This window comes from Eubalaena glacialis, chromosome 9 (genome assembly GCF_028564815.1).
Source record: "Eubalaena glacialis isolate mEubGla1 chromosome 9, mEubGla1.1.hap2.+ XY, whole genome shotgun sequence".
NCBI lineage: Eukaryota > Metazoa > Chordata > Mammalia > Artiodactyla > Balaenidae > Eubalaena > Eubalaena glacialis.
In genome coordinates, this window is record NC_083724.1 from 7,011,304 (window position 1) to 7,039,214 (window position 27,911).

The 27,911-nt window shown below is 43.2% G+C and overlaps 1 protein-coding gene and 1 long non-coding RNA gene across 2 annotated transcripts in view; one reads left to right on the forward strand and one right to left on the reverse strand.

Annotated features, from left to right (window-relative positions):
• The window catches only part of GPR107 (G protein-coupled receptor 107), a 73,471-nt gene that overhangs the window by 34,516 nt on the left and 11,044 nt on the right, over positions 1–27,911 (reverse strand). The window contains exons 2-13 of the mRNA XM_061199763.1: positions 20,383–20,505; positions 20,025–20,075; positions 19,694–19,773; positions 18,517–18,656; positions 16,887–16,924; positions 15,231–15,287; positions 11,667–11,777; positions 11,183–11,316; positions 6,570–6,645; positions 4,924–4,997; positions 4,405–4,522; positions 1,240–1,370 (exon numbers count right to left, since the gene is read on the reverse strand). Coding sequence (XP_061055746.1) covers positions 1,240–1,370; positions 4,405–4,522; positions 4,924–4,997; positions 6,570–6,645; positions 11,183–11,316; positions 11,667–11,777; positions 15,231–15,287; positions 16,887–16,924; positions 18,517–18,656; positions 19,694–19,773; positions 20,025–20,075; positions 20,383–20,505 — 1,133 coding nt within the window. The remainder of the gene's footprint in view (positions 1–1,239; positions 1,371–4,404; positions 4,523–4,923; positions 4,998–6,569; positions 6,646–11,182; positions 11,317–11,666; positions 11,778–15,230; positions 15,288–16,886; positions 16,925–18,516; positions 18,657–19,693; positions 19,774–20,024; positions 20,076–20,382; positions 20,506–27,911) is intronic.
• On the forward strand, positions 9,113–19,608 carry LOC133097694 (uncharacterized). Its single transcript, XR_009702054.1, has 5 exons — positions 9,113–9,348; positions 10,216–10,415; positions 11,352–11,412; positions 15,555–15,672; positions 19,119–19,608. It is a non-coding gene; the product is annotated as an uncharacterized LOC133097694 (long non-coding RNA).

Below are 27,911 nucleotides of genomic sequence, written 5' to 3' on the forward strand. Positions count from 1 at the left end.
TTTACCTTGAAGAATCTTGCCATCTGGCACCTGCTCCTTAGTGCTGTAATTAACAAATGGCAGGAAATGGCCCCTTGTAGCTCCAGAGCGCATCTGGGGCTTCCCCAACCCCCCAGGTCCTTTCTATGTTACTGTGCAAATGTGGCAGTGCGGGCTAAGGCTCTGTTCCCTAATAATAAGATGCTCTTTCTACCTGAAGACAATGCTGGTCATCCTGTTACAGAAGCCTGGGCAGGATACGGGGAGGTTGTGGAGATTTAAGAAGACTCACTCGTGCTCTCCCTCCTATGCTGGCAGCTGTCTGCTCTATCTGCTGAACTACTGCATGTACACATGTGACGTATGATGGAGTTAGGGTTAAGAGTGAATCTAAATAACTGGCTGGAATGAGGATTACACTCCACTGGCACCATGTTCTAAATAATCAGAATTACTGAATGACCTGATCGACCCCAGGAGTCTAAAAATATTAATTCACTGCATGGGGCACTGCAGAGTGGAACACCTCACTTCTAATAAAAGGTAGGTAAATCTATGTTTTTAAACTTTATTCTAAAAGAACTGGTTGCTTTCAAGTAGCCACGGAACTAGATCATTATGAAGGCGAGTGTTTGATTTTTGTTAGCCCTTCTTCCTCTAATTGCTTCCTACTGAAACAAGAAGTTCCTTCACTTTGATGAGATCTCAGGAGGATATTCTTTCTCATCAACCACTGACTTGGGCACTAACGTGTCTTTACACACAATCAAAGCGCAATACATACACGCATCTGAAGTCTGCCACTTCCAGGAATGAAGCAAACCATTCTGAAGATATCTGCAGTGTTTATGAGCTGAGAACTATCACTAGTTTTATGTTAATAAACTTCCTCACTTTCTACCTCATTTGGCAAGATGAGGCCGTTTATGGGCTTTCTTCAACTCCCTTCCCTTTAAATTCATTCTGCTATTTTATGTTGCCACTAAGTTCTCATCTCAAGAATCTTCTCTAGTGTCTGAACTGCTAAAAGCCTGTGCCAGATGAGCGCTGTCACAATCTACCGGGGAACCTGAAAGAGACAAAAATTCCAAGGTCCTGCCCCTGGAGACTAACTCAGGTGAGTCTGGGACCCAGGAAGTTGTCAGTTATAAACAGATGCCCCGTGTGATTCTGACCAGTTTGGGAACGGCGGGTTCAGCCATCGGGCTGGACAGACAAGCCCACGGTGCACACGCGGCAACCCTCCCCGCAGGCACTCACCATACCACCGGGAAGAGGATGGCTCCACAACACAGCAGGTCCACCAGAAACAGGGAATCCTTCCACAAGCCATACTCAGTCGTCCCCTCCTCGGTGGACTCTATGATGATATAGGCCACGTTTGCCAGGACCTGCAGGACACAGAAGTTGCTGAGGCCCCAAAGCATGGACAGATCTTTACAAGAGCAGCCCCGATGCGGGGGGGACACCGGGACCTACAGGCCCCAACCTGAGACCACAGCATGGTTTCCAGGTCCACGTGCTCTTGCAGAACTTTGCTTCCCTCCGATCAAGAAGTAGTCTCCATGCCTCCTCGAGCTTGCGACTGCTCTGACCAATAGAGGGTGGCCGTGACTGACACATGTCACTTCCAAGGCAGGTCACGCAAAGGACACTGCCCCTGCCTGGCTCTCACACACCTTTGGAGCCCCGGTCTTATAAGAAGTCTGGCTACCCTGAAGCCGCCCTGCCGGAGAACCCAGGCAGAGAGAGAGAAGATGCCCGAGGAGTCCCCACAGTTCCCGCTTCATCTGACCAAGTCCTCCCAGCCCAGGAGACAGAGGCAAGTGAAGACGGCCCCACCACCGTCTACTAGAACTGCATGAGACCTACCAGACCCACCCACGTAAACCGCTGCCGAATTCCTGACCGACAGAAAATGTGAGAGTAAACAGTCATTGCGCTGTGAAGTCACTAAGCCATAACAGGGTGATCTGTTATGCAGCCACAGACGACCAGGACACTCTGCTCTGTAGGCACCTTCAGCCTCAGCAGTGGCTCAGGTGCTGAACAGATGGCACTTCACATCCCCTGCAGCCACCTCCTCAGGCCTGAGATCTCACGCATGGGGTCCCTGGCTCCCGGGGACAGATAACAGGACTGTTTGATCAGAGACCAGAGCGGCAAGGAGGGCCAGTTTCAGCCCAGTGGGTGAGTGGCCACGTTGCTCCTCAGAGGAATAACCCGGGTCGGCCTGCCCCACAGCAGACACGGCTTGGTTCTCCGCACTGAGGTGCGTCCGCGTCCACGGCCTGCTTCAATCTCCAAAGTGAAGGATGTGCCTTGTATGTTCGGTCCTGTCATTAAGCTCTTAGCATGTTATGAAAAGTCCCTCAGCTGGCTAAACAGAGAGAGCAATATTTTAAAAACTGTGACACTATTGAGCATAAGGGAGACATAATTTATGAGATATTCCTTCGAAGATTATCACTAGGTATGAAAGCAGAGATTAGAATCCCACCTCTGTACTCCATGCGAAGTCCATGGTCCCAAATACTCTGCTTCACTGCTCTAAAGGGAATTCTCCACACTTCTACGAAAATGTGAAACCTGTCGTGCAATGACTTGGCAAGGGTAGTTTCTCTTTCCATCTAGGACTTATCAGTTAAATCATCACTGAAGCCATAATTCACTTAATACAAATGCAAAAGTTAGCTTGAAATTTCAGTCTCCCACCGACACCCAGCCTCTGGGTTCCTCCTGCAGCCCAGTTCCTCCTAAACATCTGCATCTGTGGCTCTGTCCATGAAGACAAAGTGGGAAACTAACAGCTTAAATGCTTAATTCCATTTTGTCCTTAGTTCACACTCTTGACACGAGACACAAATGTTCCCAGAAGTGCTGGTGTGGAACCAAGCGCCAATAATGTTCTCGAAACTCCATTTTTACATCACTCACTCCCTACTCAGAAATGCACAGTGGCTCCCCATGACCAAAAGGAAACAGTTTCAACTTTTCAAGGCTGATGCTCAAGGACTTCCCAGACGAGTCCTTACATTTAAATACTCATAACTTCCTTATATTTAGTTTTTTAAACGGCCTTGTTTCCTCAGAGTGACCTGCCACGTAACATTGTGGGGAACAAAAGGGGGGAAGCTGGGAAGGTGTGTCCGTTATATCACAGTTTAGGCTATGTGAGGAAGAGTCAAACTGGAGGGGAGGGCAGCGGCTCCTAGAGGGAAGGCGAGACGGGGCAGGACCGCACGGGGAGGAGCACCCCAGCCCACCGCCTCCGAGCTCTGAGACCTTGGCAGGCTGGAGAACTCAGCCCGGCAGAGAAGTGGCCCCAGTGGCTCAACAGCCAAGACCTGCCCAGCGCCTCAGCATCTCCTGTACACCAGACAGTCGTGTCATGTTTGCCTCTGTCATGTGTCTTACCTTAAAATCTAGGCAAGGCCCATCTCCACCATAAAGCTCTTCCGGATCATTCAAACTGGGGTATACTCTCTCGTTGGAAACCTACAGCAACTGGTCTGTACCATTCACTTGGCACTAGTGTGTGCCCCTTATTATTGAACGTGAAGATGGTTTTGCCGCAAACATTGCCAAACCGCCAATCACCAGAGTGGAGCAGGCCGACCTGGGTGCCCAGAAAGTTGTCCCTCTCCCACCCTCACCTGCCACACTTACACTGTGCTCCAAAATGATTGGCTGACGAGAACAACTTTATCAAATAGAAGCTCCCTGGTCAAGCAGAGCTGAGGAGTTGTGCATCCCTGCTAGGACCTCTCTGTTTAGTATGCGTCCCTTACGTCCAGGTTCTATATCCAATAAGACTGTTATACATAAGACAAGGTTCCTCTCTTGAGGGGCTCACAATTTTATAAAGTTGGCCTCAGTCCAGGGCCCCAAACATATAAAGCATTTAATAAATGTTTGCCCCAATGTCTCATATTCTACCTTGTGGAAACTCACTGGTGTCATTCAGTTTTAAAATAATTTGTTGGGAATTCCTTGGCGGTCCAGTGGTTAGGACTTGGCGCTTTCACTGCCGTGGCCCAGGTTCAATCCCTGGGTGGGGAACTAAGATCCTGCAAGCTGTGCGGCATGCCAGGGGAAAAAAAAAATTGTTGATCAAGTCACTGTGTACCCAAGCTTCTTTGCTAACAGGACCATCTTGTTACAAGGCAAACAGATTCCCTAACTTCTCAGCAGCTCCCTATTCACATGCTGGCTTAAAGATGGTGGATGGTGGAGCATCCCCCAGTGCAACGACCTGAGGTCTAGGTCTGTGAGAATTCAGAAAGAGAGGCCCAGTCTTCAATCTCAAAGGCAGAAGCGGGGCTTTGCAGGAGAACTGACTCCCTCTTCCCAGGCAGGCCTGGAGCTGAGCCCAGCGAAGTGTCAAGAGAGAACGAGGACTAGGCAGGACTAGGGTTCCTTTACCTGAAGCGGGATGACAATCATGAAGATCTTTTTGTCTTTATCAGAAAGGATGTGCTTAATGAAAGCCCAGCCGGTGCCAATGAGTGCAATGGTGATGAACAGCAGTGCCCCTTTCAAGCTGCAAAGGAACAAAACGAACAGACACCAATGGGTCTCTTTAGCCTCTCACTCTGAGAGTTAGAGTCTACAGCTCATTCTATGATTTCATGCACTTCCTGCAAAAGACAGGCGGCCAAACTCAGGGAATTCACCGCCAGCGAGCAGCACTTTCAGGCACACAGACAGTTAGCTATGCACCCCACCATCTGCTCGGCAGGAGCACATCGACAGCCCCGAGTTCTCAAGTCGGGACAGCCACTGTACGCCACACACCTCGGGCCTGGCAGGAATTTGGCAGGCTGCCCTGGGAGGGCAGGGCCAGTCAACGTGGGGCAGGTCTCGTCCTGCCACGGCTCCCCCAACTTGTCTGGCAAGCCACGTCGCAGGATGGGTGCTTCCTGTGTCACTCTGCATACTTACAGGTGAGTGATGTAGTACACCACAGCCCATCCTTCGATCGGGAAGCCCTGGGAGGAGATATAGTGGTAGTCGATCTGCAATCAAACAAGTGCATTTCAGAAAGATCATCTACTACATGCCTTACACACAGCAGAACAGGAAATGCCACCAGAGGCCCTCGTGGCGGGGGACACCCGCTCCCAATCCCTAATACTGAGCTTGCTGATGCACAGTGAAGCCTGTGAGCGCACTACAAATGTCAGGTAGCTTGAGAAACTTGACGCAAGGGTTCCATGTCACTAACACCTAGTCCGGGTCGCTCTCTCTTTTTTTGGCCGTGCCACGCGGCATGTGGGATCTTAGTCCCCGACCAGGGATCGAACCTGCACCCCCAGCATTTGAAGCTCAGAATCTTAAGCACTGGGTCACCAGGGAAGTCCCAGGGCCCCCTCTCTTGAGGCAGGTGATTCACTCTGGCAAATGGATGCCTATTCTTTTCTTTAAAATCTCCAAGGGAGTTCCCTGGTGGTTAGGATTCCAGGTTTTCACTGCCGTAGCCCAGGTAAAATAAAATAAAATTAAATGATGTATAAAACCACCAAAAAACAAATAAACAAACAAACCAAAAAACCTCCAAATGCCACAGGTCTTTTCAGTGCCCCAGTCAAGAACTTTATCTTTCATAGCCTTGCTGCTTACATAATAAATCAGTCAGTAAAGTCAGTAAAAAAATCTACGTGGAATCACCTAGCTTCAACTATGTTTTCTTTGGGAAAAAATCTGTAAATTTAGAGCTACCTGAAATCACCAGTGCATTTTAACTAAAGTGACCAGTTTCATTAGTGGCCCAAATGCTTCCAGGCAGGACTCCCAAAGCTGACATCAGTTTCTTTATACATCTTTCATTCTCCCACACGTGGCTGTCTAGATATGAAAGTGACTCAAGAATCTTATCATTCGTTATCTACATGGTTCCAGAAAGAATCTTTTACCTTACACCCAAATGGGAAATTATCCAAATAATTGTCATTTCTTGAAATTGTAACTGGCTATATTATTACTTTTTCTATGACAATATTTTTAAGTGCAGTAGGATCTTGTGCACATGTCTGGAGACTGTCACCCTCACGTATGACCCATGGATACCTCATAGGCCTACAAATCAGGGAAGTTGTGATCTTACTCCCATGGGCAGGCTCATTTCAATCTGCATCAGTACTAAATATTCAAAGCTTAAGCTCAATTCTTATGCCTCAATCTTTAGAGCATCAGTTTTCTCTCAAATAAGTATCCTAACACTGAACTTCAAATCAAACGGGAACATGAGGGAATATTTGGAAAAATAAAGGAAGTCATGGAAACAATTCAGCAGGTGGCACACTAATCTCAAGAAATGACTGGGAAAACAAAAACAAAAAAAATAAACACCAACAAGTGTTCTGAGAAAACTCTGAGTCTGAAGGTAACGTCTGAAGATCTCAAGTCTAGTATTAGGGAGACTGTGATGATTTATCTCCGTGACCAGTCCCTCCCAGACCAAAGGAGGCTTCATGACAAAGGTATTCTTTCATCTTCTATTTGATGTGTCCTGTCTTCTACCTTATTTTTCCAGACAGTATAGGCATTGTACATCATTTCGTGAATGACCCCAAAATACTAATACGTACTGCGTGGAACACCAACGAAAGAGACTTGGTGAAAGGAAGGGCGGCCATCAACCAGTGAATTTTAAATACATCATTCCTATGTAAAAACAGAGAGAAAAGAATTAAAGGAATATTTCATACTCCCAAAGAACAGATGAAGCTCCAAGCATCATATATTTATAAGGAGGCAGTAAATATAACCTAAGCAAACCACAAACATGAAGCTTTTTAAACAAGTGGTTGCTGCCAGCAGAAAAGGCCTGGAATGGAGTCCCAAGTCACCTCTACTATATAATTCAATGTTGTGAATGGAGCCGAGTATGCACAATGGGTTTCCAGGCCTGATAAGATGGAAATCTAAACAGGCTGCCAGCTTCTTCTCCAGAAACCACCTTGGAAAGCCCGCAGAGGCAAGAATGAGGCAGATGGATCTATGAAAATGGCGTGAAATCCCCAAGAAGGCAGAGGTGATTAGGTACAGCTATAGGGGAAATCTGTAGCCAGGAGGAGAGGCGGATTTGGAGCCAGGCAGCAGGGATGGTCAAAGAGAAAGCGTTGGGATCGTGCCCCTCTCTCCCCCCTCACAGCTGGAACCTGCCAAACATACCGGGACAGTGGCGCAAAGCACCCACTCCCCCACCTCCCCCTACGGGAACGAGTCCACCTTCAGGCTGCCAGGCATTCAACTCCTCTACCCCTTCCCGCCTCGTCCTAGGAATTAACCTACTAAGACAAACAAAACCATGATGGAGAAAAGTCTTAAACTCTATTAAAGAAAGCAAACAAAGACTTGAGTAAGAGCTACAGTGGGGACTCCCACTCTCGGATATCAAGACATTCTGCAAAGCCACAGCAGTAAAAAATGGGACACGGGTGTCGCATCAGACAAGTAAACCAACAGAACAGACTAGAAGGCTTATGAATAGATTCGTGTGTGTACGGAAGCTTGATAGTTAAGGTGATACCAAGTCAGTGGGAAAAGAACAGCCTGCTTAATGACTGACACTGGGAAAAAATTAGCTCAAACCTATATAAGAAATAAGGAAAGCTGGATCTCTGCTTCACACTTCCTTACAACCCAGGTGGAGTCTGCTGCTAAGCATAAAACACACATTTTGTAATCCTGGAGTAGGAATGGGCCTCTTAAGATCCAAGGAGCACTGCCCAAAAGACTAAAATTAGATAGCTGTGACTCCATCAGTATGAAAGATTTTTACTCAACAATTCAACTGGGAGAAGAAATTTGCAACGTCTAAGACATGCAAGGGATTGAAATCCCAATGTGCAAGGAACTTATGCAAAGCAACCAGAAAAACACAGAAAATCCCACAGGAAAATATGCAAATACAGGCAGTCACAGAGGGAAAACCCAGAAGGTTAACATGTCTCTGCAAAGATAATTCACATCACTGATACTCAGAGAAATGCAGAAGAAAATGAGGTACCAGTTTATACCCATCACACTGGCAAAACATTAAGTTGTCAGTGTTGGCACACGTGGAGTAGGAGCATAAGCCGGCACAGGCACGCATCCTGGCGGGCAGCCGGCGGCACTTAGCGAAATTAAAGGAGAGCTCCCCGACACCCAGGGCACCTCCTTCAGAGGCTGCAGAGCCCTCCGGGGACAGGAAGGAGGGTGGGTCATGACAGTAGGGGGAGCAGGGAAATGAAGACAACCTCGGGGTCCACCACTAAGGGGCTGGGTGAGTGGGATGGGGACGCTCACTGTGGATGACACGGAGCAGCTGAACAGTAATGAACTGGATGTGCACGCAGCCATGTGACTAGATCTTAAAGAGGATATTCTGAGTGAAAAATGTACAAAAACAACACCTACAGATGGAACAGTTTATATAAATTAAAAATACATGCAGGGCTTCCCTGGTGGCACAGTGGTTAAGAATCCGCCTGCCAATGCAGGGGACACGGGTTCAAGCCCTGGTCCAGGACGATCCCACATGCCACGGAGCAACTAAGCCTGTGCGCCACAACTACTGAGCCTGTGCTCTACAGCCCGTGCGCCACAGCTACTGAAGCCCGTGCGCCACAACTACTGAAGCCCGCGCGCCTAGAGCCTGTGCTCTGCAACGAGAGAAGCCACTGCAACGAGAAGCCCGCGCACTGCAACAAAGAGTAGCCCCTGCTCGCTGCAACTAGAGAAAGCTCACGTGCTGCAACGAAGACCCAACACAGCCAAAAATAATAAATAAAATAAATAAATTTATAAAAAAAAAAATACATGCAATACCAATAAACATTATTTGTTTACAAGAATACACAAATATCCCCAAAACACATACTAAACGCATCTGAGGGGCTGGCCATGCGGGGGAAGGAACGGGAGAGGGGACAGGAAATAAAACAGGAGACGGCCTGGCACAGACCGATAAGGAGGGCGTGTCGTGAGCTGACGCACACCCAGTTTCCGGACTGGTTTCCTCCCTGGTACTTTCCTGCTCCAGTGCCTACCTACTTGAAGGTCGAAAGGGAAGTCAAAGCCGGAGTAGTCTGCCCCTCCTGAATAGTAATGAGATTTACCCAGAATGCAGAACCGTCAAGGGCTGTGCTCACCACACATCCTGGCCACCAAGACTCGCAGTCCAAGTTACAGCATTGATGGCTGGGCCGTTACGTGAATGAAGGAAAGATCTCGGGCTCTGGAGCCACACCGACCTGGCTCACATACGGGTTCTACCCTGACGACCCTCATCTCTCTAGGCCTCAGAAACCTCTGCTGGAAATGGGCCAACAATGACCTCAAGGAGCTACGACGTCCAGTGCCTGGCTGGGCAGAGAGCAGGTACCAAACCGATCAGCTGCCCGTGTTCCCTTCCCACTTCCCGTGCTCTGGGGCCCACGACAGAACCACAAAGGCACAGCAAGCCACTCTGGGCCCCAGGGCCAGCTCTGTCGGGGGACGCTAGCCATGTCTCTCACTTCCCCCCTCAAGGCCTCAATAAGACGAGGTAAAAAAATCTCTCAGTTCCCTCCAGCACTAAGGGGATACAAGTCTCTGAAATGCGCTGGCAGCCCTGGAGTCACATCTGTGACGTGACTCACGTGGCTGGCTGTGAGACACCTGGAAAAACAGGGGGATGGGGCAGAGGGCTGAAATGATACGTTTCTGTATATACGCTATACTTCAACAAGAAGTTTAAAATACGTTGTACAAAGTAGGTCAGCCTCGTTTAACCACAGATTTTAAACTGTTGTCACGATTTTATATAAGTGAACCAGTGACAATGACTGTTGCATCGCCAAATAAAGGGAAATTAAAATACCACTGAACATCTGGCTAAACTATTTTGTATGTCCCTCATCTTTGCATAGCACCCTGATCTGCAAAACCCTCTCGTACACATCATTTCAGGGGGAATCACATAAGAAACCTAAGGATCTAAGACTTTGAGGGGAAGGCAGGGCAGTTACGACTGTCCCAGTTTTGTAGCCGAGGAAAAAGAGACTTAGAGTGAAGGAAGGCACACAGGCAGTAAGAGTCAGCATTTACACCTGAAATCAGGTCTCCGACTCCTAGTTCTTACTTTTCTAATAACGGCAAAAGCAAAACTTTCTTTAAAAAAACAAACCAAACCCCGCCCCCCCCAAACACCTTTTATGGCCTGAATTTGTAGGATTTTTTTCTTATTAATGGCTGCCTGATCTCTAGTCCAAACATGATTATGTAGGGTTCTTCACAAGTAAACAAGACACAGTTCCAGCCAGCGGATGTAAAAGATTTACAACAAACAGGAACCAGCAACCGCACCCAGCAGAGCCCAGGACCTGAGCTGAGCATGTCCACTAGAAGACAATCCGGCCACCAGAGGTTAAAGAGATCTCAATCGTCCCACTGCTCCAGAGAAAGAGGTATCTGGTACTTGGGGGTGCTTAATTATTGTCTGAATTTAAATCCATATTATAATACCATATTCACATACCATCATTTACACAGTTTATGGGCCTTATACTATAACAAACACTTCACACTATTTTTTAACTGAAAATTAGTGTTTTGTTTTCCATTTTGGGGGAGCGACACGATTAAACACTAGCTCCACACATATGTTGCTGCTCCCCTCAAGTACCAAGAACGGGAAGTTAAAGCCTCAGGGATTTCAGAAGAAAGGCCAAGAGTCAGGCAGGTGGGCTTTGAAGGGGTTTTCTCGAGTGATGATCCTCTGGAGGTCAGTATCTACCCCGCCCAGGCTCTGGGCTGGGGCCTTCAGTGCGCAGCAGCAACTCCATGCTCCCACCAGGCACTGGGCTGTCGTCACTCATCTCTTAAGAACAAAGAGCCCCTGAATGGGACCAATGTGTTCACTCTGAGTCCTGGACTCTAGTGTCCTCGTTATGGAAATGTTTTGCTTATACATTTTATTTTGCTTGTATATTATTGAAATATTTGGATTTGCTTTTTAAACAAAGCAATGGGAAGCGAACAAACACCAAGGCATGCAAAGGCCTCCCAGGTGGCAAGGCTCCTGCACGGTCTCCCTTTGTTTCGGGGAAGATGCCCTTTGAAGAGAACAGGATCGCTAGTGCCAAGTCCTCCAGGTTCAGAAGACAGCAAAAGGTGAAATTATACAAATCCCCGAACACTCTTGGATGAAGGGCTCAAGGAGGTGATAATTTACCGTCGTTTTCGAAGGATGTGAATCCAGATGGTCCCAGAGAGAAAAAAGAAAAAGGCCATAGAAATGTATAATTTGGGGAGAGGAATTTCTCCCGCTGAGAGGTAGCTGTCAGGATTCTTCTCTGTGATGTCGATCTGAAACCAACATGACATTAATTTTTACTTTTCAGAAACAGATCATCCCATATTCAGCAATCTGGAATCTTAGCTGTTTCATGGAAGTTCAAGAAAGTGAGTACCAGCAGATAACAACCACATTCTTAATGCATAGGCTGAAAGTGTAAACACATCCTAAATTGCTTTATATTTTCTTATTTATGAACCCTCTGCTGAAGTATCCTGCCCACTGGCATAAATGTTATTTTGGCCACATGTTTCTCTTACTCTGGCTTAAGTGTTCTTAAAACTACTCTCATAAAGAGATAACTGTCTCCCATTTTACACGGCTGACAACACCCACATGTGAGTTTCTGTATGGTACTCACATCGAGGCTGAATGAAAACTTGTCATTAGACCGTATTTCACTTCCAGGGCATTTATGAAAATAAAGACTGTAGAGGCCTTCTTGGTCTTCAGTGCTGATGTTAAAGAAAAACTGAAAGTGAAGAAGAAAAAAATTTAAGGGTACCCAAATCCTCGGCTAAATATTTAAATCTTAGAAATAAATCGTGAATACCATGAACAGAAGAAAACAGACTGCTTACTTAGATTAATCAAACTCTCCCAGAGCAGAGTATAAATAGACGTTTTCTTATTCTATGATACCCTCCTAATATTTTGTTATAAGAATTTTCAAACTAACAGAAAGGCTAACAGAATTATACAGTGAATACCTATGTACCCACTACCTAGATTCTACAATTAACAGTTTACTACACTTGCTTTATCACATTATCTATCCATCAGTGATGGGTTTTTGCAGAAGTCTGCAGAGCTAACCTAAGATACAGTTTTCTGGTTTTCAAGCCAACATATTGTTGTTTTGCTCTTTGGTAAAAAATACTTCTGAGAAAGAAAGGAGGTTCATCTGATATTTGAAAAGGTAAAGGACCAGTATTCCCTCATCAAAATTTACCCATATGATTTTAAACAACAGTCACAGAGGCTACATTTTCTACATTTAGACATTTTTCTTTGTTTTTCAACATTATTTCATGTACTCAAATGAAGTTTAATGTAAATTTAAAAATGTATATATATAAAAAGATCACAGAATGTGACACCTTAATCAATTCCAGAGAACATTTTACTAAAAGCCTAAAATATACTGCTTAGGGTTACATATATAGGTGGTAAACTATGAAGAAAAGTGGGAATGGTTATGATAACATCTCTCACGATAGGGGTTACTCTAGGGTTGAGAAGAGCACGAGGGCCACAAGGGGGTTCTGGGGTGTTGGCACTGTTCTAGTTCTTGTCCCAAGTGATGGTTACAAAGGTGATTATTTATAATTACTTGTACTCAACATAAGTACTATACACTCTTCTATAGGTACTATACCTCAAAATTTAAAAGAATGGGGGAAAAAAAGAGACATCTGACAAGAAGACGAAAAGAAAAGACCAAGAATTATTCAAGCTGAAATTATTAGCATTAAACCATGTCCCAAACTCATCACTGTAAAGTGAGAGCATGTATTCTTGTCCACCCAAGGTAGCCAGAAAAAGAAAACTTTTCTAAACATGTAATTTTAATTACAAAAGTAAGACTCTCATGAAATTTCTAAAAAATATTTTTTAAAAAAATCAGTAGAACCATCATGGTGGATCAGAGTAGACACCTGACACTTGAAGGAAAAAAAACAAAACAAAATAAAGCAAAAATGAGAATTTTAGGGTTGGGGTAAGCCCTGACAGTCCCTTTCCAGCTCTAGGTAGATAAACTATCAGACCTACTCTGTGGATGGAGCAGAAAAGCCCAGAATGACTGTACCGTCCGGAACTGGGAGGATACTGGGTAACAGAACACTAAGGATACACCTACTGACTTCTTTACAAGGAGCGGGGAAGCCAGAGAACACGCAAGCTGTCCATTTTGTGTGCTGCCTGCTTTATGCATCCCAAGAACCCTATGAACTGGCTGGCTGAAGCAATGTTCTGAATCACCACAAATGCTGCTTTCCCCTCAGTGCTCACCTTGACACAAAGCACTAGTAACTGACAAGTGTGTATCCTATAAATGCTTTCCTTTAGTGACGTAAAAAAAAAACATTCAAAATACTTATTTTATTAACAAACATTTTAAAGTGAGGGAAAGAAGAGAGAAAAGTACCTTTTGTATTTTCTTAAGAAGGTAGTAAAGCAAAGTGGTTAAACACATGGGCCTTGGAGTGAGACAAACCTGGGTTTGAACCCTCCCCTTGGGCAAGTTACTTAACCTCTCTGAGCCTCAGTTTCCTCATCTGTAAAAGGAGAATAATAACAGTACCTACTTCACAGACTGCTGGGAGGATGAACTGAGATAATGATGACGTATGAGTACTTAGCACGATGTCTGATTCACTCATTCATCTCCATAATGACTGATGGGCAGCCTGTTATGGGCCAGGCCCAAGATGAGGAATTTCACATACAGCAGCAATAAAGCAGATAGAAATCCCTGCCCTTATGGCTACCTTCTAAAGGGAGGGACAGATAATAAATACAATAAATAAGTACAAGTATACCGTATGTTGGAAAGAAGCACTAAGGGAAAAAACAGAGCCAGGGGCAGGGCAGGGGGTGCTGTATTTAAAACAGGGCGATTGGAGGAAGCTTTGTTGAAAAGGTGACATTTGAGCAAAGACTTGAAGGAGGAAGAAATTGATCACACAGATTCTGAGGGACGAATGTTCCTCCAGTGGGTACAGCTAGAGCAGAGCCCAAGGCCTGATCTTTTCTAGCAGCAGCAAGGTGGCCTGTGTAGCTGGAAGAGAGTAATAAGCAGGGGGTGGGGAGGAAACAGGAGCTGAGGTCAGAAAGTTGACAGCAGCTGGACCATGTGGGCTTGTAGACCACGTGGAAGGACCTGGGCTTTTACTCTGAGACAGATGGGAAGCTGCTGGGGATTCAGAGCAGATGAGCACCCCAAAAGCCCTCAGCTGTTAACACCGACGGTCACTAAACTTAAAAGAACTTATAAAAATTGTTAGATAGGCAAAAGAATCTATGGGGAAAGAAATCAGAATAGCAGATGCAGGGGTGGGGGACTTTCGGAGATGGTAAAAATACAGAGACTCTTGAGAGTGGGTTACGTGGGTGCATGCAGTTGTCAGAATTGATTGAACCATACACGTAAGACCTGGGCATTTCCCTCTAAGCAAATTATACCTCAATTAATGAAAACTGGTTAGAAAAGTGACAGTGATTCTTACAAATTAATGATAAAAGATTATTTGTATAGTGCTTTACAAAGCACTTTTATTTTTGAAGAATGATACACCTAACAACCCTATGAGACACGCGCCCTCATTTTCCATTTTCAATGCTTCAAGAGTGAGGTTCAGAAGTTGAGGGAGCTGTCCAAGGTCATCAGCTGGCACATGGGCTCTGAGATCCAGTCCAGTGTCCTCCCCCGTACCCCACACATGGGCTGTGATGCTGCCATGAACACCCGTGTGCAGTTAACAACGGTGACAGCTGAGCAGGTCACTCAGGCCTCTAAGGCTCAGTGAACTCATCTCTGAAATGACATCACCCTAAAAGATCACAATGGTCCTTTCAGGTACAGAAGTCTGTGTTTCTGACACACTCTGAATGGGAGGCAGCATGGGACTGGAGAGGCAGAGGTGTGGGGACAGCCAGGGAGAACTGGGTTGGAATCCAGGCCTTCTCACTCACACTGGACATAACACTCTTGAGTTATTCTCTCTCAGAGATTTATGATTTGATAAGTGGTGGGTAACAATACTCACCTTGTAGGTTTGTTATGGAGAGAGCTACTGTATTCAAGTGACTGACACATAGCATACCTAAATTACTACTCCTAAATTCAAAATTTCTATAAAAATTCACCCTTTTACATGGTAGAGATAAATTCTACGAAGCTTGACTGAAAGAGAATACATACCTGAAATGAAACTGCCCCACCATTATTACGAACAGAAAAGGATTTCTCTCCTGTTGCCTAAAAAAGACATTAACAACCTATTTTAGAATGAGACTGGCGGAAAAAGCATGCTAATAAAAATAAAAATTTTTAAACTCCAAAACATGCTTTTCTTAAACCTGAAATTTGCTGGTCTTCAAAAGCTCACTGAAAAAGAAATTCACCATTTTTTCAAGATGTATGAAATCACCTTTCACAGAGAATGGTAATTCTTTACCCATTTCCTTTTCTCATCTACCTCTTGTCTCTTCAATACCCCCTATTCACTACTGAACACCTCTGTAGTCTTAAAGCTTCCAGCTAGACAACGGATGCCAACCCAGGTCACACCCTGACACAGCACCTGGGCTCCATCCCCGACTTCAAATGATCTACATATTGCCACCGGTACAGCGGACTAAAGGTAAGTAACAAAAAGAAGGAACTACTGATCCATGGAAAAACATGGGCGAACCTAAAATAATTACACTAAATGAAAGAACACAAAAAAGAGTAGGTACCACGTAATTCATTTATAGCAGCTTCTATAAAACTAATCTAGTTACAGATCAGTTGTTACTTAGGGACAGGAAGGTGACAGAGGGACAGGAGAAACCTTTGGGGTGATGGACATGTTCCCTCTCTTGTTGTGGTGGTGGTTTCACAGGTGTACACACAAGCCAAAACTTATCAAATTGTCACTTTAAATATGTGCAGTTTATTGTGTATCAATTATACTTCAATAAAGCTGTTAAAATAAAACAAAATAAAATACTGCCATTTGGATGTCCCCTCACTGAAAAATCAAGATATCCCAAACCAAAACTTTCCCGTTTTTCCTTCTGCTATTTCTACTTCCTACACCTCTGGGGGGGAAAAAAAAAAATCTACCTCTTCTCCTACCCTCCCACCACCCCCAAATGACCTCCCAGACTGATTCCAAAGCTCTGCTCTAGTTCAGATCCTCATCACCCTAAACCTGTATTATCACAACAGCATTCCTCCTGGTCCCTCAAATTTCACTGTCTCCCTCTCCAAGGCTACCCTGCACATTCCTTCAGAACTATGACCTTCCCTTAACACCTTCTGTATCACATTCCATCCTTGTCAAGAACACATGATGACTTCCTGTTTTCTGTGCATCGATACCTTCAATTTTCCAGCCCTCTGTTATCTAAGACTGCTCCTCTCTGCTCCCAAATAGGTACCTTTTACTTCCAATAGGCCAGTGCCCAGCACCTGTCATGCTCATCTCCACTTCCAGTCTTTGCTCATGATGGTCTTCATCTCCTTCCTTCTCTTCTTCCCCAAACAATCTACCAAACTTCAAGCCCTGGTGACGCCTCCCTCCAGAGGGCTCCCCGAGAGCCCACTTCCCTCTCCCCTCACTATCTGAGCCTCTATCATGTAAGTGCTGTATAGCTCAGCACTCAGTCTTACTTTGAAATTGTTTCTGAGTGCCTAAGTTATCTCCCCAAACAGAAGGCAACCCCCTGTAGATCAGGCACGCAGATGTATGTGTGCGCACCTGTGTGTGTACATATATACATATGTATATACATTCCTATACGCACACACATACACAGACATACATATACACCCAGGAAAGCTGAGAGCATAAGTCAGGTTATTTCTTACCTTTGAATCCACTGTACTTCTTTCAGACTTTCCACTGTCTAGAAGCAGAACCATTTAAGAGCTATTATTGCATGATTCAGCTCATATGTATATTACAGTATCATTTTATGAGACTCTAGCTCGTCTAATATCAAATAATTCAAACAATCAAAATGGTGAGGCCATGTGCCATCTTGTGAAATGCCATCTGCTTAGAACCCCAAACACTCCTGAGCTGTAAAAGCCGCAAATGGCAACCTGTTCTATTATAAATGCAATCTAATAAATGATAATGCTCAGTACAGACGAGGGAAATCATCTCTAAATAACCTAGTGCATGTCACTGTCAGAGACACCACGTGGAATGACTTCCTTATCTTCTAAGTAATTACGTTTGAAAACAGATCATTGTTTAAAATACATATATATATAATATATGAGATTTATTTATATACACAGAAAAATAGGAAATAACATTAGCATAAAGCATACTATTTTTATTTCCACGGCAAGGAGTGTAGAAATTGCTAATGACATCTTTCAATGAACAGAGAGGGCATCTGTGTCTTATTTTTACTTAAGACCCTCTTTGTGAGGAAGACAGCATCTCAAACTCCCTGCAGGAAGGGAGAGAGTTTCAGAACAAAAAGAAGGAAAAGAAGATTTTCTGCCCAGGGAATGGTTATGTGAGCCTGAGGAGCCTGGACAAGGAGATGGTGCACATATGTGAAACTACATCATCACACAAATGTAACATTTCTGCACATCTTTTCAGCTGGGTTAGAATTTTGACAAACTGAGAAAAAAACACATAAGTAATACAATAAACAGTTATCTTTAAAGCACTCATATAAATTATTAGATAAACCTAAGGGTTAATGAAAGAGGTGATAAATATAAATTGGTTAATCAACATATGGAGGAAAAGAGCAGCCTCAGTAATAAGAGTGACTTCAAAATCAAGAATACCTTTTTGCCTTTCACTTTAGAATTTAAAAAACAAAACAAAACAAAACCAAAAACCCAGTATTGTCTAGGACATGGTGACGTGGGCACTATTCTTATATATTTCCCAACAGGAGTATAAATTCACACAACTCATGTGGAAAGGAATGAAAATATGTATCAATATTCTCAAAAGTATTCATATCCTTTGAGCCAGAAATTCCAATTCTGGGAACCCATCCTAAAGAAAGTTCTACATATGAAAAAAAATCTACAAATAACAATGTCTCATGTAACAATGTTTTAATATAATAGCATCAAAGTAGAAATATGTCTCTTTACGGGGAAAGGCTGAGCAAATTACAGTATCCATTTAATGGGATATCTGATAAGTATGAAATAACTTAAAGTTGAGTGAACAGGGATACTTATAAAATTATAAACGTGTATGAGTTTTAAAAATCAAACATTCTAGACTTAGGAAACAAGTTTAGACGAAAACATAAATTACTAAAATTCTAACACAGAGAGTATGGAGAAATGACTTTTCTTCTCCCATCTTTTCCACATTTTTCTTTGTTACATATTTTTATATCACCTCAAAAATAAAATAATGCTAAGATCCTATTCGTTTTTACTTAGGAACAAAAAAGAATCTACAAATCAGGGTAGTGAAGAAAATGCTAGTTTCTACCTCACAGTTTACCTTGTTTTTTCTGAGTCTGGCTGCCTGCTGAAACAGCGTTAACACCAGGCTCCTGGCTCTGACCAAGGACTTTCTCATCCTTGCTGAAGATGATCTTTGGTAACTGGGTACCAGCTTCTGGTGGAGATCTTATTCGCACTCTATATTCAAACAAGACAGAAGAAAAAGAGTTCAAAGTAATGCTTATGGCCATTAAGTGTTATAAGTTAGGTGTTGTTTCCAGCTCTAAATCCATCATCTCATGCAGTCCCATGATGTCCTATGATGCAGATTCTATTATCTGCATTTTACAGATGCTGAAATGAAAGCTCAGAAAGGTTAAAGAACCTGCCCAAGAGTAGTAAGCTAGTGAGCAGCTGGGCGAGGACCTGGGCAGTCTCACTCTAAAGCTTAAGTTTGTAGCAACCATACAATTCTGAGGTACACATTCCCCCCTAAGTATGTGCAATGTGTTCAACAAATTGGTGTACAAGGGAAAAGGAACAAGAGGTAAAAAAACCCAGTAAGATGTTAAAGTGAAGCCTTGGGGAGCACGCGAGGGGCAGTGAGCATTATTAGCAGCCCACCTAATATGCATCTCCCCCCTTCTCCCTGCTTACCAGACCGCGATTGTGTTTGCCCCATCCCGCCTGAGGAGGAACCAGCAAGTTTCCACGCCTGAGTGGACACGCAGCCTCAGCTGGCACCGCCACACGTACCAAGGGAAGCATGTCTAGCACTGAACGGGGAGGAGCCTTTCTCTCGTCCCCTTAGCTGGATGCGGACAATGCACTCACCTCATTGAACACACCACGCTATCTCACACCACTCCGCCTTTGTATATCACGTTGCCTTTGCCTAAAATGCTCCTCCCTTTCTTATTCATCTGTAAAGTCTATTCATGAGAAGGGTGGTTGCACCAACACTTCTCTGAAGCCTTCCCTTCTCTTCTGCAATCCTCAGTCTCTCTGCTCTACTACTTCTCTAGTTTGCTGTGATCGTTTGTATTGCTCTTCTGTCTCCCTCATCCATCTAGAAGCTCCTCCAGGACTGGACCTCTGTCTTCCTCATCTTGTTTTTAATCTCCAGCACTCAGCAAAATATTTGGCGTGTGGCAGACAATAAATGGTAACTTAACTACCAAATTCCCCCTAACTTTACTCTAGGATTGAACTGAAGGATTAGTAGAATTACTTACTCACTTCTGGAGATGTCTAGGATTAGAAGGGTGACAGAGGCAGACTGTTTCTTTAAAATACAGTAATTCACATCTTCATCCTGAGAAAGGAAGACCCAATTACACACCACCTTATTCATTCACACTAGAGTAAGAACGAAACGTTTTCAGGAACAAAGCAAATAAGTGGCCCAGACTCCATTCAAATAACACAACTGTGGGTGCTCAGAGATGCTTGGAAGTCAAAGCTGCTACCACCTCAAGACAACAGCACTGATGGAAGCAGGGTGTTTCCACCCAGTGTCTTGGGTTCAAGTGAAGGGAGTGATTAGGTCATGCATTTGATGCTCACCAGATAAGAAGAAAATCCATCATTCTTTGTGCGGTCTAGGCTGAATCCAATCTAAGAGGAGGTAAAAACAATGGAAGTAAATAACCACATGATGTCCGGGCGCCCATACCTTCATTACTCCAAGAGCAGAAAGGTGACTCTTTTGGCCTGCCCACCTCTTGGTTTTCTTAGCATTCATTTGTAAGAAGGATCAGTTGCTACTAAAATTATTCAAGAATTACAACTTAACTGTTAAGAATAAAACTATCTGACGCCCGCTCACAAGTTTAATTGTCTCTATATTCTGATACTTCATATTTAAGTATGGGGTGAAGCTTTCACCTAAGCAACAGAAAAGATCTCCTGGAAAGGCACTTACAGCTGCGTCCTTGTCTGTGGTTTCTTCAGGCTCATTCACTGAAAGGCTACTGACATTCACCATCATGTACCCATCCTTGAAGAATCCAAAGGTGTTCAGATGAACCTTATGCCTCACATCATCCTAAAAGGATTTGCAGTGGTGGAATTAGTAACATGGAGAAGTTAACTTGATTAGTTAACCTATTCATTTGCTTGGAAAACTATGGTTATCTAGTTCCCTGCTACCTAACCAATGTTTCTATATATTCAGTAATATAGACAGCTGTGGGACCTTTTCTTGCTCCAAAAGCTGAAGAAGACTCATCAGAAACTCATAATATAGCAACAATTTTGCAGAAGGAAACACACAATAGATTCGATTCATTCCAGTGTATTTGTAAGGGTCCCGGGGGCAGACTCGATGGCCTGTGGAATGTGGATTCCAGGAAAGGAGGAACAGTGTTTTAGTCATCCTCCCATGCTTCCTTCAAGTACAAGGCCTGGCATCCAGTAGGCACTCAAAACATGGAGGCGGGGCAGGGGGGCATGGAGGGAGGGAGAAGAGGCCAGAGCCGCTCCAAGAATACACTCATTTATATAAACCTTCTTAGGCGTTTCAGTGTGACCGGCTCCTCCCACTGCAGGACAACAGGAATATCTGAACGTTACTTGAAACTATCTCAAAATGGTGATTCCAATGTCAACTCAGTCAACAAATTTTAGGGCCAACGGAACAATGGTATTCATGAATACTTCTAAAGTTGAGGTTCCACAAAGACGCTTCACACTGTGTAAAGTCATGAGTTTTATATTGAGAATTATTTGCCCAAATGTTCACAGTTACTAAGTAGCTCCTAAATGCAAGGCATTATGCTAAGTACTTTTCTAAAACTCGGATTTGGTTCTTCCTCAAATCTGCATAGTCATTAATGGTAGTGTTTGTTTCTTGCTCATATTTTAAAACTCTATCCGTTGGTTCTTTCATTTTAAATATAGCTATCTTACAACACACTGAGCAGCTCTGAGACCCCTAATTCTGCTCTTGGTCATCTCTGCTGACTTTCCTAGCAATTTGTTTCTTTGTGTGAGGGGTAATTTTTTATTTCTAGACTTGGAGCTCCTGGACTTCAGAGGTAGTCTAACTGCAAACACCAAACGCCTATAATGAGAGGCTAAGGATCAGATCTTCAGCAGAAAAATCAAACTGATTCCTCCCATAGCTAAAACACGTTTTACTGCCGTTAGGAGGGTTTTATTTCCGAGCCCACTCTCTCACTCAAGGAACAGAGCTCTTGAGAGTCTGCTATTATGAGCTGGGGAGAGGGACACAGTTCCAGCGCCCCTCCTGGCCTGGGTCTAGGGCTTCGGCTCCTGCTCCCCCTCACCAGCTGCTCAAAATCCAAGGCTCTGGGTCCAAATTTCTATGCCTTGGGGCAGCCCTGGCTTGTGTTATTTTGCCACTGGGGCTTCAGCTCCTTCTCTCCCTCTCCCCTTTATCTGGCCCTGGGACTTCCCCTCCTCTTTCTAGGAGCCCAGCTATGCATTTGCTAGACTTCCACTTCCAGGTGGGATGGAGGAGCTTGCAGCAAACCAGCACTCCCAGGGAGAAAAAAAAAGCCAGATAAGATAACTTAACTGTTATCTTCCAGAAGTCATCTGCTAGAAGACACTGGAGAGCTGCTTGACCACAAAAACCAGAAAAGCTAAAGCTCCCAGTCTTTCCTGGGACTCTACGAGAGACGAACCTCCAGAGAACATGATTTGAGTGGGCATCTTCTCAGTTCTCCCGAAGGTGTTACAAGGCTACTACCATCCTAGACTCACAGGACAGAAATTAATTCAGCTACATATGATGGATCACTTTGGACATTAGGGCTTAATACTCTGGCAAAATCCACAGATGAGAAGGGCTACAGAGGGACAGTGAAGGAAAATGAAAAAATTCCTGCCCCACGCAATGTGGAGGGACCTCACAGACATAACACTAAGCAAAACAAGCCATATTCCCCATAGGTGTAACAAATTCAAATTCAAACGTAGGGCGACATATGCTAAGGCAACAGAGGTCAGGATGGTGGTTGGTTATTCTTGGGAGGGAGAGACTTTCCAGTCACCTGGGGAATGCGGCCTTAAGAGCTTCTGGAAATGCTTGGTAACATTATTGCAGGTTGCACAAGTGTTCTTACACAGTGGAAATTCATGGAGTTGTACGCTTACAATGAGTATTTTCTTTAGCATGTATATTATACTTCAATAAGTTTAAATTTTGAAAGTATGTTTGTTCTAATTTATCCTGCATTTAGATGCTGTGTAGCAAAAATGGAAGCCTGTTAATCGATTTTTATATTCACGTAGTCCACCACAATGTCTATTTTCTAGGTTTTTGGGGGAAAATGTTTCAATTGCAACCTTATAACAGTGATTTTTTTTCCACACAAACTCTATATTCCTTTACTGGTTTTTTTTTCACTTTTATATAGCATTTTACTTGATAATACAATGCCATTAAAAACATGTTTTTGAAGAATATTTTAAACAATCACAACAGCATCACAACTCCCTGTTTTCAGCACTTACCAAGAACTGGGTTTTGTGCCAAGGGCTTTCCTATGATGTATAATCCTCACTCAGCCCAGTGTGGTTAAAAGCAGTATCCCCATGACAGGGATGAAGACACAAGTTCAGAGATGAAACGCTACCCAAGACTATGGAGACTCTAAGTGGTAAAGCTGGGATTTCAACACAGATCTGACATGAAAGCCATTTTCACACCACTATCCCCTAATATTGGAAAGTAATAACAATATAATATTAAATGCAGGTTGGAGTACCTAGAAGAAATGGACAAATTCCTAGAAACATATAACTTACCAAGACTCAATCTGAAGAAACAGAAAATCTGAATAAGGAGACTGAATCAGTGTTCAAGCAGTTAAGGAAAAATTAACACCAGTGTTTCTCAAACTCTTCTAAAAAACTGAAGAGGAGGGAACACTTCCTAACTTATGCTACAAGGCCAGAATCATCCTGATACCAAGCCTATAAGGACACTACAAGAAAAGAAAATTACAAGCCAATATCCCTGATGAACAAAGATGCAAAAATCCTCAACAAAATACTAGCAAACCAAATTCAAAAGCCCATTAAAAGGCTCAAAAAAAAAAAAAAAAAAGGCTCATACACCATGATCAAGTAAAATTTATCCCTGGGATGCAAGGATGGTTCAACATATGTAAATCAATAAATGTGATACACCACATTAACAAAGTGAAGGAGAAAATCCTATGATTATCTCAGTAAATGCAGAAAAGGCATTTGACAAATAAAACACCCTTTCATAATAAAGACGCTCAACAGATTAGGTATGGAAGGAATGTACCTCAGCATGATACAGGCTGTAATATGACAAGTCCACAGCTAACATCATACTCAGCAGTGAAAAGATATAAACTTTCCCCCTAAGATCAGGAACAAGGCAAGGATGCCTACTCTCACCATTCAACACAGTACTAGAAGTTCTACCCAGAGCAATCAGACAAGAAAAAGAAATAACAGGTATCCAAATCGGAAAGGGAAAAGTAAAATTGTTTCTATTCAGAGATGACATGATCTTATATATAGAAGACACTAAAGACTCCTCCAAGAAACTATTAAAACTAATAAATTCATGGGACTTCCCTGGTGGGGCAGTGGTTAAGACTCTGCCCTTCCAATGCAGGGGGCCCAGGTTCAAACCCTGGTCAGGAAACTAGACCCCACAAGCATGCCGCAACTAAGAGTTCCCATGCTGGGGGCCTCCCTGGTGGCGCAGTGGTTGAGAATCTGCCTGCCAATGCAGGGGACATGGGTTCGAGCCCTGGTCTGGGAAGACCACATGCTGCGGAGCAACTAGGCCCGTGAGCCACAACTACTGAGCCTGCGCGTCTGGAGCCTGTGCTCCGCAATAAGAGAGGCCGCGATAGTGAGAGGCCCGCGCACCACGATGAAGAGTGGCCCCCGCTTGCCGCAACCAGAGAAAGCCCTCGCACGGAAACGAAGACCCAACACAGCCAAAAATAAATAAATAAATAAATAAATATTTAATATGTAACTTTCTCTTCAGTGATTACTGTATTTAAAAAAAAAAAAAAAAAAAGGAGTTCCCATGCCACAACTAAGGAGCCCACCAGCCGCAACTAAGACCTGGCACAACCAAATAAATAAATAAATAAAATATTTTTTAAAACCTAATAAACAAATTCAGTAAAGTTGCAAGACAAAATCAACATACAAAAATTAGTGGCATTTCTGATACAATAACGAAATATCTGAAAGAGAAATAAAGAAAACAATTCTATTTTCAATAGCATAAAAAAACAACAGGGACTTCCCTGGTGGTCCAGCGGGTAAGACTCTGCACTCCCAATGCAGGGGGCCCAGGTTTGATCCCTGGTTGGGGAACTAGATCCTGCATGCATGCCGCAACTAAAAGTTCACATGCTGCAACTAAGAAGTCCACACGCCACAATTAAAGATCCTGCATGCCGCAACGAAGATCCCGCATGCTGCAACTAAGACCCAGTGCAGCCAAAATAAATAAATAATAAATAAATAAATATTAAAAAAAAAAATTAGGAATAAATTTTACCAAAGAGAAGAAAGAACTATACGCTGAAAACGACAAAAACACTGATGAAAGAAATTAAAGAAGACACAAATAAATGGAGAGATAAGCTGTACTCATGGATTGGAAGAATTAACATTGTTAAAATGTCCATTCTATCCATATCATTCAATGTAATCCTTATCAAAATTCCAGTGGCATTTTTCACAGAAATAGAACAATCCTAAATTCACATGGTACCACAAAAGACCTTAAAGCAATCTTGAGTAACAAGAACAAAGCTGAAGGCAACACACTGACTGATTTCAAAACGTCTTACAAAGTTATAGTAATCAAAATACTATGGTACTAGCATAAAGACATATAGACCAATGGAACAGAAAATAGAGCCCAGAAATAAATCCACTCATTTATGTTCAACTGATCTTTGACAAAGGTGCCAAGAACACACAGTGGGGAAAGGATAGTCTCTTCAATAAATGGTGTTGGGAAAACTGTATATCCAAATGCAGAAGAATGAAACTGGACTCTTTTCTCACACCATATATAAAAATCAGCTCAAAATGGATTAATGACTTAAATGTAAGACCTGAAACTGTAAAACTACTACAAGAAAACATAGGAAAACAGCTTCTTAACAATGGTCTGGGCAATAACTTTTTGGATAGAAACCAAAAGCACAGGCAACAAAAGAAAAATAGACAAATGCGACTGCATCAAACAAAAAAGCTTCCGCACAGCAAAGAAAACAATCAACAGAGTGAAGAGACAACCTACGGAATGAGGAAAAATATTTGCAAACCATGTATCTGATAAAGGGTTAATATCCAAAATACACAGGGAGCTCAAACAACTCAATAGCAAGAAAACAAATATCCTGATTTAACAATGGATAAAGGGGGCTTCCCTGGTGGCGCAGTGCTTAAGAATCCGCCTGCCAATGCAGGGCACACGGGTTCAAGCCCTGGCCCGGGAAGATCCCATATGCCGCGGAGCAACTAAGCCCATGCGCCACAACTACTGAGCCTGAGCTCTAGAGCCCGTGAGTCACAACTACTGACGCTCGCGTGCCACAACTACTGAAGCCTGCGCACCTAGAGCCCGTGCTCCGCAACAAAAGAAGCCACGACAATGAGAAGCCCGCTCACCGCAACTAGAGAAAGCCCGCGCGCAGTAACGAAGACACAACACAACCAAAAATAAATAAATAATTTTTTTAAAAAAAGGATAAAGGATCTGAATAGACATTTCTCAAAAGAAGACATAAAAGGTGCTCAATATCACTAATCATCAGGGAAATGTAAATTAAAGCCACAATGAAATATCACTTCACACATGCTAGAATGGTTATTATCAAAAAGTCAAAAGACAACAAGTGTTGATCAGGGAGTGGAGACAAGGGAACTCTTGTACACTGTTGGTGGGAGTGTAAATTAGAACAGTCATTATGGAAAACAGTATGAAGGTTCCTCAAAAAATTAAAATTAGAACTCTAGGGAATTCCCTGGCAGTCCAGTGGTTAGGACTCACTGCTTTCAGTGCCGAGGCCCGGGTTCAATCCCCGGTCAGGGAACTAAGATCCCATAAGACGCGGGCGTGGCCAAAAAAAACCACAACTCTATATGATCCAGCAATCCCACTTCTGGGTATAAATCCAAAGGAAGTAAAATCACTATCTGGAAGAGATAGCTGTAACATTATTCACAATAGCCAAGATACGGAAACAATCTGAGTAGCTGTCAGCAGATAAATGGATAAAGAAAATGTGTGTTCATGTATGGACTATTTTTCAGCCTTAAAAAAGAAGGAAACCTTGTCATTTGCAACAACACAGATGAATCTGGAAGATATTACGCTAAGTTAAATAAGCCAGACACACAAAGACAAATACTGCACAGTCTCACTTATATGTGGAACCTAAAAAAGTTGAATTCTAAGAAGCAAAGAGCAGAATGGTGGTTACCAAGGCTGGGGGTAGAGGGAAATGGAAAGATGTTGGTCAGAGGGTACAAAGTTTCAGATACGCAGGATGAGTAAGTTCTGCAGATTTAATGCACAACGTGGTGACTACAGTTAATAATACTGTATATTTGGGGTTTCCCTGGTGGCGCAGTGGTTAAGAATCCACCTGCCAATGCAGGGGACATGGGTTCAAGCCCCGGTCCGGGAAGATCCCACGTGTCACGGAGCAACTAAGCCCGCGAGCCACAACTACTGAGCCCGTGTGCCACAATTACTGAAGCCCGTGAGCTGTAGGGCCTGTGCTCCACAGCAAGAGAAGCCACCTCAATGAGAGGCCCGTGCACCACAACGAAGAGTAGCCCCTGCTCACCGCAACTAGAGAAAGCCCACGCGCAGCAACAAAGACCCAACGCAGCCAAAAATAAATAAATAAATAAATAAATAAATAAATTTATTTTAAAAAAAACAATACTGTATACTTGAAATCTGCTAAGAGAGTAAATCTTAACTATTCACAAACATACACACACATTGTATGTCTTAAATACATACAATTTTTATTTGTCAATTATACCTCAATAAAGCTAGAAAAAATATTAAATGCAAAGAACAGAATCAAACTATATACAGTAAGAGCTAAATTTGTTTTTAAAAATTAAAAGGTATATATATTTACAATTATTTATAAAGGATTTGAAAGAAATTCATCAAACCATGAAAAGGTTAGTACCAGTGGGATGGTGGGTAGCAATTTTTTCTTCATACTTTTCTATATTTTCTAAATTTCTAACAAAGACCATGTGTTAATCTGTAATTACAAAAAAAAAAAAAATCAATCATTATTTCTAAGTATTACCATTTGCCAGTAATAACTGCAGGACCCTCGCCTAATCTAACCTCTGACACTCCATTTTAAGCTATCATGTCACCATATCAAATAAGATACGTATGGAAGTGACTTTGTAAACTGTATTTCACTATAC